Source organism: Erpetoichthys calabaricus, chromosome 9 (assembly GCF_900747795.2).
Source record: "Erpetoichthys calabaricus chromosome 9, fErpCal1.3, whole genome shotgun sequence".
NCBI classification, from domain to species: Eukaryota; Metazoa; Chordata; class Cladistia; order Polypteriformes; family Polypteridae; genus Erpetoichthys; species Erpetoichthys calabaricus.
Genome location: NC_041402.2, coordinates 46,362,193 through 46,382,565, shown reverse-complemented (window position 1 = coordinate 46,382,565; position 20,373 = coordinate 46,362,193). Strand labels below are relative to the sequence as shown.

The following is a 20,373-nucleotide window of genomic DNA, read 5'->3' as shown; positions in this document are numbered from 1 at the left end:
TTATTTTTAATATATTTACTAAAACCTCAAGTAAACTTTTTTCACGTTGTCATTATGGGGTGTTGTGTGTAGAATTCTGAGGAAAAAAATGAATTTAATCCATTTTGAAATAAGGCTGTAACGTAACAAAATGTGGAAAAAGTGATGCGCTGTGAATACTTCCCGGATGCACTGTACACTGTCCAGATCTTAACACTAGTGTGGAGAGTCGTTCACGTACTGAAGTCTCTATAGCTGCAGGTGGAAGCTGCCGTCTTTGTACTTTGTATATAAAAGTCAGATCGAATGTTATTTACCTTGATTTGAGGTCTGGCTTCATCCAAACATTTGTTTTATATAAAAGCCAGATCATGTGTTATTTACCTTGATTTATTTACTTCCTACAGCGTAAAGTCACAAGTGGACTTCAGAGCTTCCTGTGCTTGATCAACACGGGCACACTGACACAGTACATGTGTACTGAAGTGACTTTAGCAGCAGATGGAAGCTGCTGTTGCACCCTACGCAACTGTGTTTGATCTTATTCAGGAAAATATTGGGAGAAAGTCTTTCGAAGACTAAGGTCGTAATGCGTTTGAAACATTTCTGGACAAAGGCAGAACCGTAACAACAGTTGCGTGCAGCTTTCACCCGCAGCTAAAGTCACTTTAGTACTCATGTACTGTCAGCATTCAATTGGGAAAGTTAAAGTTCCAAAAGTGGCATTTGACTAGTCTATTTTTGAATATTCTCTCAAATCTGGTTACTGATGCAAAAGTTACAGAAATAAGTGATTCTTTGATAAAACATTTTTAAAGCTTGTTATAAAAACGGCCTTAACCCCTTAACCGCCCTCTGCCGGATATATCCGGCACCGTTGTTTTATTGCTAACGCCATACTGCCGGAATTATCCGGCACATTTGCCTGTGGTTATATGAATGCCTGGCAAGTAGTATAACTGACGGTTTGGCGTGGGTATTATTACTACGTTGTATTTCGACAAGTCTGTGGTTGTTTTGGCCGGTCATGTGACGTGATTCGCATGTAACAGCTGTGAATATGACGAAACGTAAACTGACTTCAAGTGAGGCTTTGCAGCCGATTTTGGACAGTTCTGATCATGATTGTAGCAGTTCTGAAGAAGATTTTAGCGACAATGATGAGCAGCAACGTGCGCTGCATGATACTGTGAATGAAGACGCATCGGATGACGGCGCTGAGTGGGTGTATCCCCAGCATCTCAGCTGGGCTGCTGCCCGTGGTGAACTACCTTTTCTGCATTCGTTTGAGGGAACGTGTGGCTTTATTGTTGATGTAAACAATTACACTGCTGAGCAGTTTTATGAGCTGTTTGTGTCACCTGATTTGATCAGACATTTTGTTCATCAGACAAATCTGTATGCAGCACAGTTTATTGAGAAAAATCCCAATTTACCTCCACATTCCCGTGTTCGTGCTTGGGTAGACACTGATGAAAACGAAATGAAAAAATTCATTGGGATTTTGATGTTGATGGGAATAATCAGAAAACCAGATATTGAGATGTACTGGTCTACAGATCCTATGTATGCAACACCTATTTTTGCAGCTGTCATGACACGTAACCGATTCTCTTTGCTGCTGAAATTCTTTCATTTGAATGACAACAGAAACGAGCCAGATAAGAAAGGTCCAAACCGCGACCACTTGTTCAAGCTACGTCCTTTGATTGATCATTTATTTGAAGCATTTCAGTTGCCCTACATGCCAGGACCGTCAGTTGCAGTTGATGAAAGTTTATTGTCATGGAAGGGCCGCTTACAGTTTCGACAGTATCTACCATTGAAAAGGGCACGGTTTGGTATCAAGATGTTTTGCTTAGCTGAGAATTCAGGTTACATTTATAGATTTCGTGTATACACTGGCAACTTGCACAACATTTAGTGGTCAATACTGCTCGAATAAATGTAAAAAATGTAAAAAAAAATGTAAAAAAGTAAAAAAACGAAAATTGTTCAGATTTCGCCTGGCTTGGGGAATATTTAGGGAGTTGGCGGTTAAAGGGTTAAAGAGTTTTTAAAATGAAAATATGCTAAATTATCTTGGAATTCAGTAATTCAACAGTAGAGATGTTTAAAATTTTAATTTTTAATATTGATTTTCAACAGTATTTTTCAGTTACCAGGACAGAATGTTGGAATAAATTGAGAATGGCCACATGGTAAGATAAATCAGCCAGTTTGTCCCTGTGCTGAAATACCCCCAAGGTTATAAATTTCCAGACATTTGTTACACTGGGGAATTCACCATGCCTACCACAAATTATAATTGAAGTCTTATGTTGTATTCTACTATTTATGTATGTATACTAGTTTACTTAAATGATGGTTGGGCAACTACTTGATGGATATACCACTGCTAGCTTGTTGTCTGGTTTTGCAAGGGAAATTTCCTAAGACAGTGTGCCACTGTTATGGTGGTGTCTGTTACATAGTACTTCTGATACATCCAATTAACTAATACATACTTTTTTTGTTTACTTTTTTTTTTAAACCAGGGGCTAATTTGTCACGGAGTCCTCATAACCGCGAATATGCTACAAACAATTAGCAATGAGTAAAAGATTCAAGCCATAGAATTCCTGCTTTATCTAGTTACTGATTTTTTTGGCTTCCGTTTGATTAGGGTGAAAAGGTATAAAAGGAAACTGTATTTGTTACTAAACAGGTGAAAATCTGAATAATGGCAATTTGAGTATTTATGTTCACCTTTCTTGTGCCTTATTTTTGCTGGGATCAGCTCCAGGTTCCTAACACTGCTTAAGATAAAGCAGGTTTAGAAAATGGATGAATGGATGGTATTTTATTTTAATGTTTTTCAGTTGTTTACATTGTTCACTCAAGCTTTACATTGTGTTATTTGTATGTTAAAGCTTCCGCTTTTAATTTTTTGCATAGTGAGAGAAAATATTTACACGCACACGCATAACCATTTTGTGAATTTCCCCTTGGGATTAGTAAAGTATCCATCTATCAATCAACAAGGCAGAAACCTGGACTCTTAATGTGCTTTTACCTGGGCAAGTAATGTTTTGAAATTCTTTAATGCTCAGTCATCAAACTGTGCAAAAAAAAAATAAAGTTGAACGTCATAATTGGCCACAATACATCTGAAAATAATAATGACATATGTGATAATTCCCTTGTGTTTTATAAATGTTTAGTCAAATTAACACTTTTATTGGTTTCTGTTACCAGAATGCATGAAGCACAATAGGGCTGTACGAGGTCTTAAAAGTTCATTGTCATTTCAAAATATTGATGTTCGATACTATCGTGGGTTAAGGGTGGGGATGGGTGTGATTGGAGAGATTAGCTGTTCTACTCATGTGCATGGAGTGATTGAGGAATGGTGCGTGACCATTTTAGCTTTGGATGCAAGATTTATTTTTGTTGTCTCACAGATTGCTGAAACTCGGAACACATGATGGTATTTGATAATATTATTGCAGTGGTTCAAAGATGCATGTTAATTAGTATATGGTATCATAGGGAGGTAGTGATTCCCATGAAGTACTGAGCACCGCTGGTACTTCCCCACTAAAAGACTAAAGTACCACCATGCTGCCACTTGTCCATCTCCAGAATAAGCTTCTTATATATATTACTAAAAATAACTTTAGGTATTAATAAACTTGTTTACCTCTACAGTGAGATGGATGAGACAGAACTGACAGTCTTGATAGGAGGGCATGTTTGTGTGTTTACAAAAGATGGTCAGAGCTTTGTCTTGGAAAAAGTAGAGAGCTCTGGTAGCAGCAGCAGTAGTAGTTCTAGTAGTAAGCATTTAACGGTAATGGGCTGAAGGATTTTGAGAATTATTTTTCTGACAGATTGCAATTTGATTTGCAATATAATTTTTTAAAAGTTGATCTTCAGTTCAATATTGACTGTGTAGTAGATTTAAAACATGATGGACCACATCATTACTACATGAAATACAACATAAAGCAGTCAATATTTTAATAGTAAAGCAAGAATAATGCATTACATTTTAAATGGCACAGAACAATTAAAGAACACTTAACAAGCTGTGACTTGTGGCTCAGGAGTAGTATCTAAATATTGCACAGTCTGTAATTAATAGAACATAATTTACAGATTGATATCCAGCATTTAGCTTTTAAATTGAAACGACCATAGAATAATTGTCAAAGCGACTACTAAATATAATACGCACACAATATAAATGTTGCACAAAATATTAAAATAAAACTTATTTCCAGAAAACCAGCATTTAACTATTTTTCAAAAACCCTTGCACCATAAAATACAGTGCAGAACAAATATTAATCACTCCAAACAGAAGCCTTGCATAATACTTGCTTTAGTGACCTCTCTACTTCTTAACACTCACTGTGGTCTTCACAGATTTGTTTTTTGGGACAAGAGCACTAGTATGTCAAACTTTGCTGGTTTCCTACATGAATGCTGACAACGTGACTACATTGCCCCCAGCACTAAGCAGTCTCTCTGATGGTGAACTTGTTGCTGGTATGCACAGGAATTTGTGAGCCAGTTTGCTCAGTATCGGAAAGTTACCATTGTATACTAGGGATATCAAATCGGCCAAAAATTAAGATTTAAATATTCAAATTAAAAATAAGTAAATATTTCAATTAGTGTTGGGCAATGATTCAAATTTTTAATCGCGACTTATCACATGATTGTCTGCGATTTAATCACATACAATCACAGCAATCGCATTATGTGCAAAATTCAGTAATGAACTCAAAAGTAGTGTATTGCGTGTGTTTGGTTTGCAAACACTTTAAACAAATAAGGCGTTTTTAAACAGCAGTATAAACTTTATATAGTAGCAGTTAAAATATGTCTTGTAAATCTCAACTTAAACATTAATGTAATCTAATCAAATATATAAAACCAAAGCTGTTTGTCACTTCCAGGGCGTTAACGATTTATCTAGTTTGTTATAGAAAACAAATTACCCTCAGAGTCCAGAGCCACGATCACAACATAACAGGCACCTTCCAAGCAACAGTAAGTTAACATTTCTAAATGTTTCTTTTTTTTATCTGATCAGATACCAGCTGAAACATTTTCTTTTATCAGGGAGCAACATAAACAGTCTATGTTCAGTAGCAACTCTTTGAGGGCTAATGTTTTTTCCAAAAATCTCAGTTTTCTGAAAAGCACACAAAGCAATGGTTTCACACACAAGTCAACATATAAAGCCTGTTGCTCCCTGTTGTGCCTGCTGTCGACGCCTGTTTGCAGTTTGCAGCGGCCAGTAGGAATGCAGTTGGCTGGCTTGCCTGGCTGTCTTTGTAAGACAGTTGTTCGGAGGTGGCAGTTCAGTGAGACACAATATGGTCTGTCCTCCTATGTGAATGTTGCCATAGGTGCATTAGCTACACGAATATGTTCAGCACCATGATCAGCTAGGAACCGATTAGCTGATGCCAGTACCTCACTTTTGTTTTCAATCTGCATGTCCAGATCACTTGCATACAAATTGGAGTCCGACAAATATAAGATAATATGGAAAAAGTCATCCACAGATTTTGCTTTGAGCATTCACTTTGGTATCCCTCTACATGCCATTTTAGAAGCAGTTTTCTCTTCGCTACTCATGCACGCAAAGGGAATCGAGGTCAAATCAACGAAGCTAACGTTCCTTCTAGCAAAAGCATATTGAAAAGCGCTGTAACAAGATCACTGATCTCTATCGATTGCTAGTGAGACTGAGGCTTTCAAACTTATAATAAAAATAACTGCGTTGACGTGTGATAAATTGTCAGTGTTAAGAAATGTGTTAACGCGATAACGCGTTAACTTGCCCAGCCCTAATTCAAATATATAGGTTAACGGTACTGGGCATTACATTTATATTTGTACTTGCTTTTTTGATATCTTACTATTGTAGTAATGAGTAAGAACAAATACCAATATCCATTTAAACAACATCCTAGCAGTACTCTGGCAACTGTTAATTAAAAATAAGATCCATCAATCTCCCAAGCATATGCACCCTGTAACAAGACAACCTTCTTGTTTTCAGTCTGTAACTAATGACTAGATACTTGGGTTTAACCTGCACAGCTTTTTGGTGCAAAAGCACAATCTTGTGTCTCGCCCCAGTCGCTTAACTCTTCCTACATATATGCCCTTTACCCTCACAAAAAGTGCTTACCCCTGGGCTCCACCACAGCTTTGCTTCCCATACCTTGCAGTTGTCCATTCAGCAGCAAGATGTATCACAATACACCAGCTGGGCACAAAACATGGGATCCAGACAATATTGTGAAAATCGCTTCATGCTTTGCAGTCTCATCAGCGAGTAAAAAAATATTAATGTTGCTAGGCGCCTTGCCAGCTTGTGTGCCTTGTAAGGATTTAAGTCCTGATTTCATTCGCTGTTTTTAAGGCTAGCAAGGAGCAAGATAAATAACCCGTTAATTAGTAATGCACTATGAGAATAGGGAACAAAGTAAAAGAGCAGGCAGATCGAGGATGGACTTGTTTTATTATTTTGGAGATGTCCATTGCAGAGTGGGCAGCAGCAGGGTACGTTTATCACAGCATTCAGAAAAAAAAAGACTGTCGGCACCTTTGGACTCGCTCAGAAATTCACAATCATAATGGTATCAAGTCAGGGTCCATACAATCTGTCTGCCTTTTTCTCCTTTACAGCAGAAGCACTATTTTAATAAAGGAGGCGTGATTATTTCCAATGTAATCTTTGTTCTAGGCAATATCTGTCAGGTTGCTGGTAAGACTGAGTCTTGGGTGGGAGGGAATGTGTGTGCATATTGCCTAACATGAGGTTCGTTAAAGTGGGGCTTTTAAAGCTTTGCAACAAAAGCAATCAAATTTTGAGATCTCTTCCTTGTGGTTTAATGACAAGTCATAGCATTCAACAGTTATGGATCTTGGGTTCAAAAGTAAATGGGGAAGAATCATATGCAGAATGATACTTTTACATCACTAGAGAAGGGTATAGAAAAATTGCTCTTCGTACACTTGTGGCAGAGCCATTGCCCAGACCAAATGTTAAGGTGGGCCTTTGCATTTATGTGGGCAAGCACTAGTCAATATGAATTTCTCATTTTGAATAAAGTGAATCCTATTACGCTCACAGGCGCAGAGGTAGTGCTGCTGCTTTGCAGTAAGGAGACTGTGGAAGACTGTGGGTTCGCTTCCCGGTTCCTCCCTGTGTGGATAGCGCTTTGAGTACTGAGAAAAGCGCTATATAAATGTAATGAATTCTTAAAGCACTGATTTCAAAATTAATGAACAGAGATATTGATGTGCTAACCAATCAACCACTAGTTTAAAGAGATGATTTATAATGAGAGGTTGGTGCCAATTGGAGCAGTACATAGGTCAACTCAACATAGCAGACCTCTCCCTCAGACACCATGCAACAGAGTTAACAAAAGAACAGCATTAAGCTAAGGCCTCCAAAGTAATAAAGCCAGGCAATAAACACATTATAGGCTTTAGAATAGTAATCGAATGCTGTACACTATATTAAGGCTTTGTGTATAAATATAGTTTAAGAAATTTGAGATTAGTTGAAATATAGTTAACATATTTGTAGTTTAGATGGCAATGTAGTGCACAATGATTATAGCACTGCCACTTTACAGGTTCCGATGTGCTATAAAGTCCAACACATGATTGTCTGCATGTTCCCCTTGTTTCTCTGTGCTGTTCTTCTTGCTATTCCAGTTATCCTCCTACTTTCTTAAAACCATGCAGGTTTGGTTAAATGGTCCCAGAGAAAGAGGATGTGTATGATTGGACCCTGTGATATTAAACTTGTACCTTGCCCACACCTTTTTTCTACATTATTCCCAGTGCTGCCAGGATAGGCGTTTGCTTCCTACTGCTTTGAACTAGAGTACAGGTGCTGGTCATAAAATTAGAATTTCATGACAAAGTTGATATATTTCAGTAATTCCATTCAAAAAGTGAAAACTTGTATATTAGATTCATTCATTACACACAGACTGATGTATTTCAAATGTTTATTTCTTTTAATGTTGATGATTATAACTGACAACTAATGAAAGTCCCAAATTCAGTATCTCAGAAAATTAGAATATCAATTAAGACCAATGCAAAAAAGGATTTTTAGAAATGTTGGCCAGCTGAAAGGTATGAACATGAAAGTATGAGCACGTACAGCACTCAATATTTAGTTGGGGCTCCTTTGGCCTGGATTACTGCAGCAATGCGGCATGGCATGGAGTCGATCAGTCTGTGGCACTGCTCAGGTGTTGCCATGTTGCTCTGATAGTGGCCTTCAGCTCTTCTGAATTGTTGGGTCTGGCGTATTGCATCTTCCTCTTCACAATACCCCATAGATTTTCCATGGGGTTAAGGTCAGGCGAGTTTGCTGGCCAATCAAGAACAGGGATGCCATGGTCCTTAAACCAGGTACTGGTAGCTTTGGCACTGTGTGCAGGTGCCAGGTCCTGTTGGAAAATGAAATCTGCATCTCCATAAAGTTCGTCAGCAGCAGGAAGCATGAAGTGCTCTAAAACTACCTGGTAGACGGCTGCGTTGACCTTGGACCTCAGAAAACACAATGGACCAGCACCAGCAGATGACATGGCACCCCAAACCATCACTGACTGTGGAAACTTTACACTGGACCTCACGCAATGTGGATTCTGTGCCTCTCCTCTCTTCCTCCAGACTCTGGGACTTTGATTTCCAAAGGAAATGCAAAGTTTACTTTCATCAGAGAACATAACTTTGGACCACTCAGCAGCAGTCCAGTCCTTTTTGTCTTTAGCCCAGGCGAGACTCTTCTGACGCTGTCTCTTGTTCAAGAGTGGCTTGACACAAGGAATGCGACAGCTGAAACCCATGTCTTGCATACGTCTGTGCGTGGTGATTCTTGAAGCACCGACTCCAGCTGCAGTCCACTCTTTGTGAATCTCCCCCACATTTTTGAATGGGGTTTGTTTCACAATCCTCTCCAGGGTGCGGTTATCCCTATTGCATGTACACTTTTTTTTTTTTTTTACCACATCTTGTCCTTCCCTTCGCCTCTCTATTAATGTGCTTGGACACAGAGCTCTGTGAACAGCCAGCCTCTTTAGCAATGAGCTTTTGTGTCTTGCCCTCCTTGTGCAAGGTGTCAATGGTCATCTTTTGGACAACTGTCAAGTCAGCAGTCTTCCCCATGATTGTGTAGCCTACAGAACTAGACTGAGAGACCATTTAAAGGCTTTTACAGGTGTTTTGAGTTAATTAGCTGCTTAGAGTGTGGCACCAGGTGTCTTCAATATCGAACTTTTTCACAATATTCTAATTTTCTGAGATACTGAATTTGGGACTTTCATTTGTTGTCAGTTATAATCATCAACATTAAAAGAAATATTTGAAATACATCAGTCTGTGTGTAATGAATGAATCTAATATACAAGTTTCACTTTTTGAATGGAATTACTGAAATAAATCAACTTTGTCATGATATTCTAATTTTTCGACCAGCACCTGTATATCATCCAAGTGAAAGATATCATAGTTACAGTTCAGAAAAATTATAAAAAATCAAAAACAAGACATGCCGAGATCAATAAAGGATCACCTAATCCCCAATGTCAATATTTTGTTGAACTGCCTTTTGTTTTAATGACAGCCTTGAGTCTGTTGGGATACTTTATCAGCTTTGCATATCTCGATTGAGCAATATTTGCACACTCTTTACAGAACTGTTCAAGTTCAGTCAAATTTAAATGATGAGCGTTTGTGGACTACTATTTTCAAATCTTTCCACAGATTTTCATTGGGATTTAGGTCTGGGCACTGATTGGGCCACACGAGGACATTAACTTCTTTCTCCTTCAGCCACTGTGTGGTCAATTTTGCTGTGTGCTTCGGGTTGTTGTGTTGAAAGGTGAACATTATGCCCATCTAACTTTCTGGCAGAGGGCAGCAGGTTTTCCTCAAGAATTTGACGGTATTTTGCCCCATCCATTTTTCTTTCTACCCTCAAGAGAGAAACGCCCCCACAACAAGATGCTGGTGTGTTGTGGATGGTGAGCTGCACTGGATTTCTGCCAGGTGTACCGTGTAGTTCAATTTTGGTCTCATCTGACCAGAAGACCTTTTTTACTTGGCATCAGAATCTTCAAGGTGCATTCTGGCAAAGCTCAAACGAGCCTTAATTTTGACCTTTCTTGAGAAGTGGCTTTTTCCTTGCGACCCTCCCAATCAAGCCACAATTGTGGAGCACTTGTGAAATTATCACATGCACACAATTACTCCTTCAAAGTGGCCATTGGCCTCTTGGTAGCCTCTCTTACCAGTTTCCTCCTTGCTCTTCCATCCAGTTTGGAGGGACGGCTGGATCCAGGAAGGGTTCTAGTAGCACCAAACACTTGCCACTTTTTTATTATGGACTTTACTGTGCTCCTTGGGATTGATGGCCTTTGAGATTTTTTTTGTATCCATCTCCTGCCTTATGTCTGTCCACAACTTTATCCCTGAGATCTTTTGAAAGTGGCTTGCCACCCATAGTCAGTTGTTTGCTGTCAGTTGCACTACCAAGCAAGGGAATGCTCCATGAACAGCTGTTTTTATGCTTCACTAATCACACTGATTACAATTGATCGCAGGTGGAAGCCAGTAACCATGGTTTGCAGTGGAAATGGTTTTTACTTACACTGATTGAGTTTCCAAATATTGTTTAGGAGGTGGGTGATCCTTTATTAATCTCAGTATTGTTTTTTTATTTTATTTAAATTCTTCTGAACTGTAGCTGTGATGTCTTTCACATGGATGTTATAGATTGCATTGAGTAAGTAAAGCTGGAAAAAATATTGGTTTGTGTGTTTTCATTTAAGGCTGTAAAGCAAAAAAATGGAAATATTTTGAAGGGGGTAATTCTTTTCTATGCCTAATGTATGTAGACAGTCCATCGTGCAGGTGTACTTCATAGGGAGTACTGTAAAAGGATATTTGCCATACCTTGATATTGCTTGGATTGTGTTTTAGGGGAATTTTTTAGGTGGTTTTTGAGTACCTCAAATGAAGCTTTTAATCGATACAAATGTATCTATTATATAGATACAGTATTTTATATAGGACTGGGTGATACGAGAGGAAAATTGAATTTTCTTTTCTGCATGACGGTCTTGTGTCTGTATTTATTTGTATGTGATCTATTAGCAGACACCTTTTAAGAATATTATTTAGAGTGATGTTCAGTTAATCCTGGTTGAGTTGATATAATCAAGAAGGTTGGACAGAAATGAACAACATCTTATGCTGTTGGTGTAGCAGCAGCATCACAAATGAGTAAGCTGAAAAAACTATTACTTGTTCACAACATAATGAACAACTCATATTGAATCTGAGAGTAGCAGAGTTTTAACAAGCAACTGAAAAGATTAATGGTGTACCATTGTCTGCATCTCTAGTAAATCTGTTTAAAAATGTTTGTTTTATTTATAGAATTGGTCAGTTTTTAATTATATCACATTAAGGAATTTTTAACTATTCTATCCACTCCTATTTTTTACCTCGTATGTAAAGTTGAATAGCTCTGGTTTCAGTCTAGCAAGCTAAGTAATATTTAATTTGGCAAAGTTAGGCAAGGAAATGCATATTGTATAATCTATGCATCAGCCATTCTGATACAGGTATAGAATGTGTGAAAATTTCTATTGTTTTAGATTGTGAATCGGCACGGCCCCGAGGCAGACAGGCATTTGTTACGCTGTCTATTCTCGCATGTGGATTTTAGTGGCGATGGTAAAAGCAGTGGAAAGGATTTTCATCAGGTAAGTGCTGAAAAATTTTTCTTTTGCTTTATAAGGTGGGAATTTAGTTGTCATGTAGTAGATGATAACGTTTGCCCATTTAGATACTTATAGGGAATAATATCTTTAGGTATACCTTGTGTTTTATATCTGATCTACCATAAATTTATATTCTTATCCCACCTCTGCTCCCTTGTGTAATTGAGATATCGGCATCAAATGCAGACTTTTTTGTTTTACCAGTGCCGTGATCATAGTTTCCCTTTACCTAACGAATCTAATGCAGTGCAAATTATCTCTACCCATTTACCATGTTCTCTTGTTAAAGACACAGTTTCTGATCCAGGAGTGTGCATCTCTCATCACCAAGCCAAACTTTATCTCAACGCTTTGCTACGCTATTGACAATCCTTTGCATTATCAAAAGGTGGGTGTATTCTCCATGTCACCTTTATCCTCCTAACTTTCATTTTTTCCTCCTTTTGATATTGGTTGTTAAAACTGTGTATATTACATTCAAATGTTTGTTTGCATTGATCCTCTATATAAACATGTATTCTGATACTTATAAACTTTATAAACACTTTATAAATTGCTGCCGATGACTCTCATATATTTTTGTATTTCCTATTAGAGTTTGAAGCCTTCACCTCACTTGTTTACCCAGTTGAGTAAGGTTCTCAAGCTAAGTAAAGTACAAGAGGCAAGTATTTGTAGTTGTTCTTTCTTTTTAATTTCTATTGGCCAATACTAAAACTGGGTTTTAGTAATAAAGGTATTCTATTTTCAGGTAATATTTGGCCTTGCCTTGTTGAATTCTTGCAGTCCAGATCTGAAAAGTTTCGGTAAGTCAGTTTACCAAAGTCGAATCTCAGGATACATGCAGTTTGTTTTATGTATCTTGAGTTTTTTTCCCCAATATTTCCCTGCTATTAATTTAATATGCCATTCAGTGTATTTTGTAGTGTCTTAAAATATTTTATGTATTTTCTTACTTCACATTTTCATGTTGATTTTTAAACATTTCTAGCGGCCCAGTTTGTGAAGCAGAAAATACCTGACCTGCTCCGCTCTTACGTAGACGCGGACGTAGGGGGTAACCAAGAAGGTGGCTTCCAAGATATAGCAATTGAAGTCCTGCACCTGCTCCTCTCCCATCTCCTCTTTGGACAAAAGGGAGCTTCTGGTGTTGGACAGGAGCAGATAGACGCTTTCCTCAAGACTCTTCGCAGAGGTCAGTAGCTAACTTAATAAGAATGTTTTAAGTTAAGCTTTTCTTGGCTATCTCTGGAAATGGTATCCAGTTTTAAATGATTTGCCTATATAATGCATGCCTTTTATTAGCAAGATACCACAGCTATTTGTTGGTACTCCTATCTGTCACATACTGCCCCCTTCATACTCTGTATCAGTTCTTTCTTGCAGCTTTTTACAAGTGCTAAACTCAAAGATAAAACAGCAGAAAACTAAGACTCTGATGAAAGGCTGTGGCAGGTGCCACATGTACTATTATCCTTTTGTTAGTTTGAGTCTCCTTAAGGTGAACCTCAGGAAATGGGTTGCTGAGGGTTTGAGTGTCAAATAGAACGAGTGTTGGTCATGTAACCCCAAAAGATTTCTATAAAGTACTGCTATTACTTTAGTGGTATTCTTACTGTGTAGCTGCCCATGGCTTAGTTGCTCTTCCGGGGAAGCGATACAAACCTGGAAAGCTGTAAGGTAACTGGAATCTTATAAAAGATGAAAATAGCATGTAGTAGTGGAAAATTGTTTTTCATCAGAGAACTGAGCTCACTATGCACAACAGTTCCTGTTAAACACAGTTTTTGCACATCAGTCAAATTTCCTTATGTTTGATCTTTGTGTTCTTTTCAGGGTTGTTGTACCAACAAAGATTATTTCCACTAGAGCTTTCACATATTAATTTTGATATTTTGGTGATGTTTTGAAGGAAAATGAAACTGTTTCAACTACCTAGCAAAACTTTATTTTAACTTTAAATCCCAAACAGTGAAGTAAAATTCAAATTATTAAACTATTAAAACTTGACATTATAAAATCACACTTTTATTTTGTTAATTTGTATTTTTTTATCTGATTACTAACCCCTGTTCACAAAGTACTATGGTTATATATTTGACTTCCTTCAGTCTTAACAGATTTAAAGATCACCAGGTCAATGTATTTTTAAATGATAATACAAAATGAATGTATGTTGAATATCCACTATTATAATTATGGAACTCTATTTACCAACTAAATGGAAATAATTATTTAAAATGAAATAAAATGGACAGTAATGCAGTTTGCTCAATAAGCGGTAAACCAACATTGAGTAATTCACACAAAGGGAAATTATAAATGTTTTTATTCTGTGTAGCATTTCACTGCAGAGTGGAGACCGTGTGAAAGGAATAAGGGCTTATGCTGTGTGAGCATCTCTCTTTGGTTAGTGTGGGTATATGACCCACTGACAAAGTTAAGTGTTTTTAGGATGCAAGCTAGGATTTGCCCATGTGCTAAAGCACTGCAGTGGTTATCTCGTACTATACAACAAACATGAACATTTAATGGAGCTTTGATTAGCAGGAACCCATTTTGCCAGGTAGGTGGAGGGCACCTTGCAGATGCCACATAGGCCTGCATTGATTCTTCATATGCAGTTACATATTTTATCTTTAAAAGTTGTACTGGTTGAACTGTCATCCTGGGTTAAACTAAATTTGCAAACTTCAGAGACCGCTCTTCTTTTAATCTCTTCCTTTTCTGATCCTTGCTGAATTTGTTTCTCATGCTCATCACAGCCAGGCAACTTGAGTTGTGTTGATTTACTCCTGCTTAGAAAAGAGAACCAGAGATTTTTTGGATTTTATTTAAAGTTCAGACGAAGTTGTTGAAAATCAAACCGCCCAGTGTCACAGTAATGACTTTTGCATATTGAGTTTTCTAAAATTTTGAATCTAATTAATAAAGGATAGATTACTTTATCACAGCATGTGACTTTGAATGTTTGCTGTATATTGTGAAGACCATATCATTGAGATTTTGCATATAACCTATGCATGCAATTAATTGCTGCCTCCTTTAATGGTGCAAGACACCTCTTGATGTTTCAAGCCCTTATATACAGTTTGCTTACACTCCTTTTGTTCAGGTATGTTCTGTGCTACCTCAAATACCATCAAAGCTATGTCTGTTTAACTTTTTCATATTAAAAAAAAGAAGCAATCGGCACCACAAAATGTAAATTTTATGAAGAAATTTCACGGGAAGATGTGAATTATTTAAATATTAACATGTTAAATTTAATTATCAAAACTCCTTTATATTTCAGGACATTTTCCTGAATGGTTCGCTTCTATCATAATTAATAATGATAATGTAGAGGATGGAATTATTAAGATCACAATCCAAATGTGAATTTAATCATTTATTTCATTTGAAAAATGTCAATTTTATAGGTAAGAGCCTACTTGGCGAAAAAACCTGTCCTCAATGTCTGTGCATGTCCGACACTTCTCAAGCTTATAACTTATCGGTACTATGGGGAAGTGCATGTACAGAGTACTGTCTCAAATCAAGCTTTGCCACAGATTATGTATACACTGATCCATGTGCACTCAGTTCTAATTGTGGAGTACTGATTGGCTGTGCCACGCAGCGATAGTGTGGGGCTGGTTCCATTTTTGAAGTCATAGTTCCCCTCAGCTGGCACCTCTTTATTTCAGATCTGGCTATGCAGATTCTTTGTACTTTTTAAATGTTTGTTCTGACTTGCAGTCACGGCACGTGGCTAATTGCGCATACACTCTGCCACCATGCATTTTGTCAACTTTGCCAAAGTTCCTTAATGTTTCTGCAATTTTGCCAAACTCACAGCAACGCAAATTCTGTGGGGTTCACTTGTGCCTCTGCCACAGTAAATCTAAAGTCGTAGTTGTGCCGTTTTCTTCCATTGTTGCACTATTATTTCTTTATTGTATTAAAGTTTAGGTAACAATTTTTTCTTTTATCTGTGTGAAAATGTACTTTATACTCCTTTTACACTGCTCAACTGTTTTGTTAAAGTTAAATTAACTACCTTAGCATATAATTACTTGCTTTTACTTACAGTCCATTATGTTGTTTGTCTTGATGTAACTTACACTTGAATAGTTTAGTGAGTCAGCAACGGGCTTTCAAAATAAATATGTACACTTTAGGTGTGATATTCTTTTTTGAGTTTTTATATTTTTCACTTGTCTTATCAGCATTTGAGTGAGACATAATGTCTCCTAATAGTAGATAGTGTGGAAAACTGTTCTAAGATTATTTTTTCAGGTAAGGAGAACAGAAGTTTCAAGGTAAGGTTGTTAATCATGGTGCTGGAGTGTTGTGATGTGTTTCTGGTTGATTAGTACGTGCACAATGTAACTGTATTGTACTTACTCTGTACACCTTATAAACCAATATATTAGCTGTAGGTTAATAAAGCTATGGTGCAAGCATAGGTTTGAATAACCATAAGATCACTCAGTATACTGTACATATGTATTAAAATAGTGATTTTGAAATTGTTGTGTGCTAAATACAATTAATCCTCTTGGTTCAATTTGCACATCTGTTGGGGCTGCCAATTATTTACAGCATGCATTTTTTAATCTGAGGCTTTTTTATTTGTAAAGATGTTTTTTTATAGATCATATCAGTGTTTTCTTTTTAGGTTCTTGTCTTTAATGCTTTTTACCATGCTAGGTGTATTACAGTTTTTGCAATTTGAAAGTCACATAACCAGAGGCTAATGTTAACCAGACTTCTGTGCTTTAGTATCAAGCAGATACAAGGTATTAAACTGTTTAGAGAAAATAGTGTTTTTTTTCCTAGCATTTTTTAATCTGAGGAAAAGACTGAGCGAATGTGCAGTATGAGAGGCAACAGTTACAAAATATTACAGTACTAGTCACTTTCTACCACATTTGTGGATCCAGGCACTGTTTTTAACAGATCATATTCAGCTCTTCCAGTTTTACACCATTCATTTTTTCCCCCCTTTATAAATATACTGCATACTGACTGTATTATCAGAATGCAGATTCAGATTTATACTCTTTCCAAATCCAAAGAACTTATACTGTTGTGTTCACACAAGTAATTGGTTGAGGTATAATATATCTTGAGCATAGGGATGCTCTGAGGTGGTTGTTTTTTTTTTTATTTTATGGTCTGTACCAGGGGTCACCAACATGGTGCCTGCGGGCACCAGGATGCCCCCAAGGACCACATTAGTCGCCTGCGGACCTGTTCTAAAAATAGCACAACTCACCAGTGAGCGTCTAAAATTTAATTTTATCCCGTTGTTTTTCTTCTTTAATCACATTTGCATTTATATAGATTTGAAAATGACAATATCTATATATAAAAAAAAAAAAAAAAAAGCATTTAAAACCTGTTTGTTATACATTAAGTTTAGGTAAACTCTATTCTATTTCAACGGTCAGTATTGTGCGCATGACAAAACTTTCATGGAGAGTAAGCTAGCTGGTGCAGAGAAGATGGGGAGCTGAATGTGGTTTCTTATCCCAGAAACAAAAAAGAAAATGTATCATTTTCACATTGAATGGGAGGAAGAGTTGTTTTTTTAACTACTGTGAAAGAAACCTGCGTGTGTCTCATTTGTGGGGGCAACTGTGGCGACGGCAAAGCGGCACAATGTGGAGAGACACTTCACTATGTCACAAAAGCTACCATGCTAACTACCCACCCAGGCAGTGCGCTACCGGCAGCAAAAGCCTGCAAGTTAAAGGCAGCTTTGGTCAAGCAGCAGTCTTTTTTTCACAAGACCGGCGAAAAACTCTCAAAAAGCAACCGAAGCCTCATTTAGAGCTACACATTTTCTGATAAAGAAGAAAAGGGCATTTTCAGATGGGGACATTTTCAAAGAAGCAATGATAATTGCTAATACTGTACTTAAAGATGAGAAAAATGGAACCGATCTAATCTCCTCTCTCTCCATTGGCCAACTGGGGGCATCTACAATGGCTAGACCGGTGTCGGCTATGTCCGGTAACTTAGCCAATCAGCTGGACCGGGATCTGACAAAAGTGCAGTTGCTTTAGCATCCAGTGCGACAAGTCCGTGGACAGCAGCAGTACAGCCTAGCTGCTGGTCTTTATCCAGATGGTGTATGATGATTTCTCCACAAAAGAACTCCTGAAACTACTACCACTAAAGATGACTACGAGGGAAGTTGACATTTATAACGCGGTGAAGGAGTTTTTCGTGTAGAAAAATGTTCCATTGGAAAAGCTGGTAGCGGTGACTACAGATGGGGCTCCTGCTATGATCGGCCGACATACAGGTTTCATCGCTAACTGAAAAGCTGACCCAGACTTCCCAAAATTTCTGCATTACCACTGCATCATTCACCAGCAGGCGATATGTGCAAAAGTGATCGGCATGGAGCACGTGATGACTCCCGTTGTGAAAATCTTAAACAGCATCCGCTCCAAAGCGAAACAGCACAGGATATTCAAGGTGCTATTGGAGGAGCTGTCAGCGGAATGTGGTGACCTGCTGCTACACACAGAAATCCAATGGCTCAGCAGAGGACGAGTTTTACTTCATTTTTTTGTCACTTTTGGGTGAAATCAGAGTTCGTGCAGTCCAAGGGCGAAGACGTCTCGCTGCTAGAGGACACAGAGTGGACACTTGACCTTGCATTTTTAACGACATTACTGGGAAGCTAAACCAACTGAACTGTGAGCTGCAAGGCAAGGGTAAGACTGTTGTTGATATGATAAGTATTTTAAATGCATTTAAAGCCATGATGAACATTTTCTCTGTGCATTTATAGAGAAAAAAGGTGCTGCACTTTCCCTTTGTGCAGTCGGTGCTGCAAGACAATGCTTATACATCCAAGACATTTGACAAAGTTGCAGAAAAGTACTGTCAAGTCATAAACAGACTTGGACAAGAGTTTGAGAACAGGTTTCGTGACATTGATCATCTTGAGCCATGTGTCATTTATTTCCAATCCTTTCATGAACATGGACAATGACATGCATTGCTGAGCAACTAAGTGCAATGTTCAACTTGGATGCAAGTGGAGATCGAAATTGTAACATTGCAAAATGACCTCCACCTCAAAGCCTGCCAGGCTGCACCAAACTTTTGGTGCCTTGTTGACACAGAAAAGTACAGTGGTGTATGCACCGCAACTATGAAGGTTGCCAGCCTGTTAGGTTGAACCAATCTCTGAATCAACGTTTTCTGACATGAACTTCATCAAGAACAAACACAGAACACGCCTCACTGGTGCACATCTGCAGGACTCACTCAGAGTTGCAGTGTCAAGTTACAAACCAGATTACAATACACTGGTGAAGAGCATGCAACCCCAGTCTTCCCACTGACAAAGAAACAGATACCAGATGTCATTGGCAACATGGCAGTGCTATGGCAAAGTTGAATTCAAATATTGAAAAATTGTGTTCAATTCAAAAGTCAAAAGTGTGTTCATGAAATGTAACAGATATAATAATTTTATTAAAAATACTGCAGATTTGGTCATTAGTTCAAAATGTGATAAGATTTAATTAAAATTCTGAGGTTTTTGTTAAACATCACATAATTGATAACTTGTTCAAACGTGGTGCAGCATAGTTCATGATTTGTTAAAAGGGTTTATCGATGGTTAGTGAAAATGGGACATGGTGATTTCCTATGAAATGTTGTAGAAGTGATCATTCGAAAATTTAAACAATTGCTGAGATTAATATAAATGTTGAATATTGATATCTGTTTCCACCTTAAGTAATTGTTGACAAAATCATAAACGTGATCAGTGTCTTCACATTAGATGAGTATCATTAATAATATAACTAAAGGTAAACTGAGCAAATTTGTTATTCAAGAAGAGTGAATCAAACTGGTAGCCCTTCGTATGGCTCAGTACCTGTGAAGTAGCTCTGAGTATCAGAGGTTGGTGACCCCTGGTCTATACCAATCATTGAGTTCATGTTACTAGACTTGGCGGATTACACCAATTTTTCTTTACATCGTTAAAAGAAATTACAGTAAGCTGCTTGCATACTCTGACTTTTTTTACAATTAAACTGTAGACAAAATGTGTTAACTGTTTAACAACAATAAAATTTGTTAAATTTAACTATAAAAGTGCTAAAGTTTAAAAAAAAAAAAAAAAAAAAAAAGTGTCATTTTACTCCCAATATGGATGTTTATTCTTAAAATATATTAATTAAATCATTCCATATTATGAAGTTTTTAACAGATCCTCTAAGTGAGAATTTTTTTTCCCCCAATTTCAAATATAGAACACCAGCCACTCAGTGGCTTATAAAAGGTGGGTTGGGATTCTTCCAGTCAAGTCAAGTCACAGTTAAGCAAGATAAGTCTTTGTGGAGAATTGTTATAAAACCATCAAATTCACTACAGTTTTTTTTTATATATGTTTACAGTATGTAGTTTTTTTTAGTGTATAAGATTCATTCCTAATTCATGAAGTGTAATTTGGATTAGCATTTTAATTATATGCAATATTTATTACCATATCTTGTATTGCATGACACACAACTATACAAACTCTTAAAGCCACAAATCTAAGTAATTGTTC

At 37.4% G+C, this 20,373-nt stretch overlaps 1 protein-coding gene across 4 annotated transcripts in view; it reads left to right on the top strand.

The window, feature by feature from the left end:
• The window catches only part of cnot1 (CCR4-NOT transcription complex, subunit 1), a 190,497-nt gene that overhangs the window by 70,010 nt on the left and 100,114 nt on the right, over positions 1–20,373 (top strand). For all 4 annotated transcript variants that reach the window (XM_051931631.1, XM_051931629.1, XM_051931630.1 and 1 more), the window contains exons 3-7: positions 11,676–11,783; positions 12,091–12,189; positions 12,397–12,465; positions 12,553–12,607; positions 12,793–12,996. In XM_051931631.1, the coding sequence (XP_051787591.1) occupies positions 11,676–11,783; positions 12,091–12,189; positions 12,397–12,465; positions 12,553–12,607; positions 12,793–12,996 (535 nt within the window). The remainder of the gene's footprint in view (positions 1–11,675; positions 11,784–12,090; positions 12,190–12,396; positions 12,466–12,552; positions 12,608–12,792; positions 12,997–20,373) is intronic.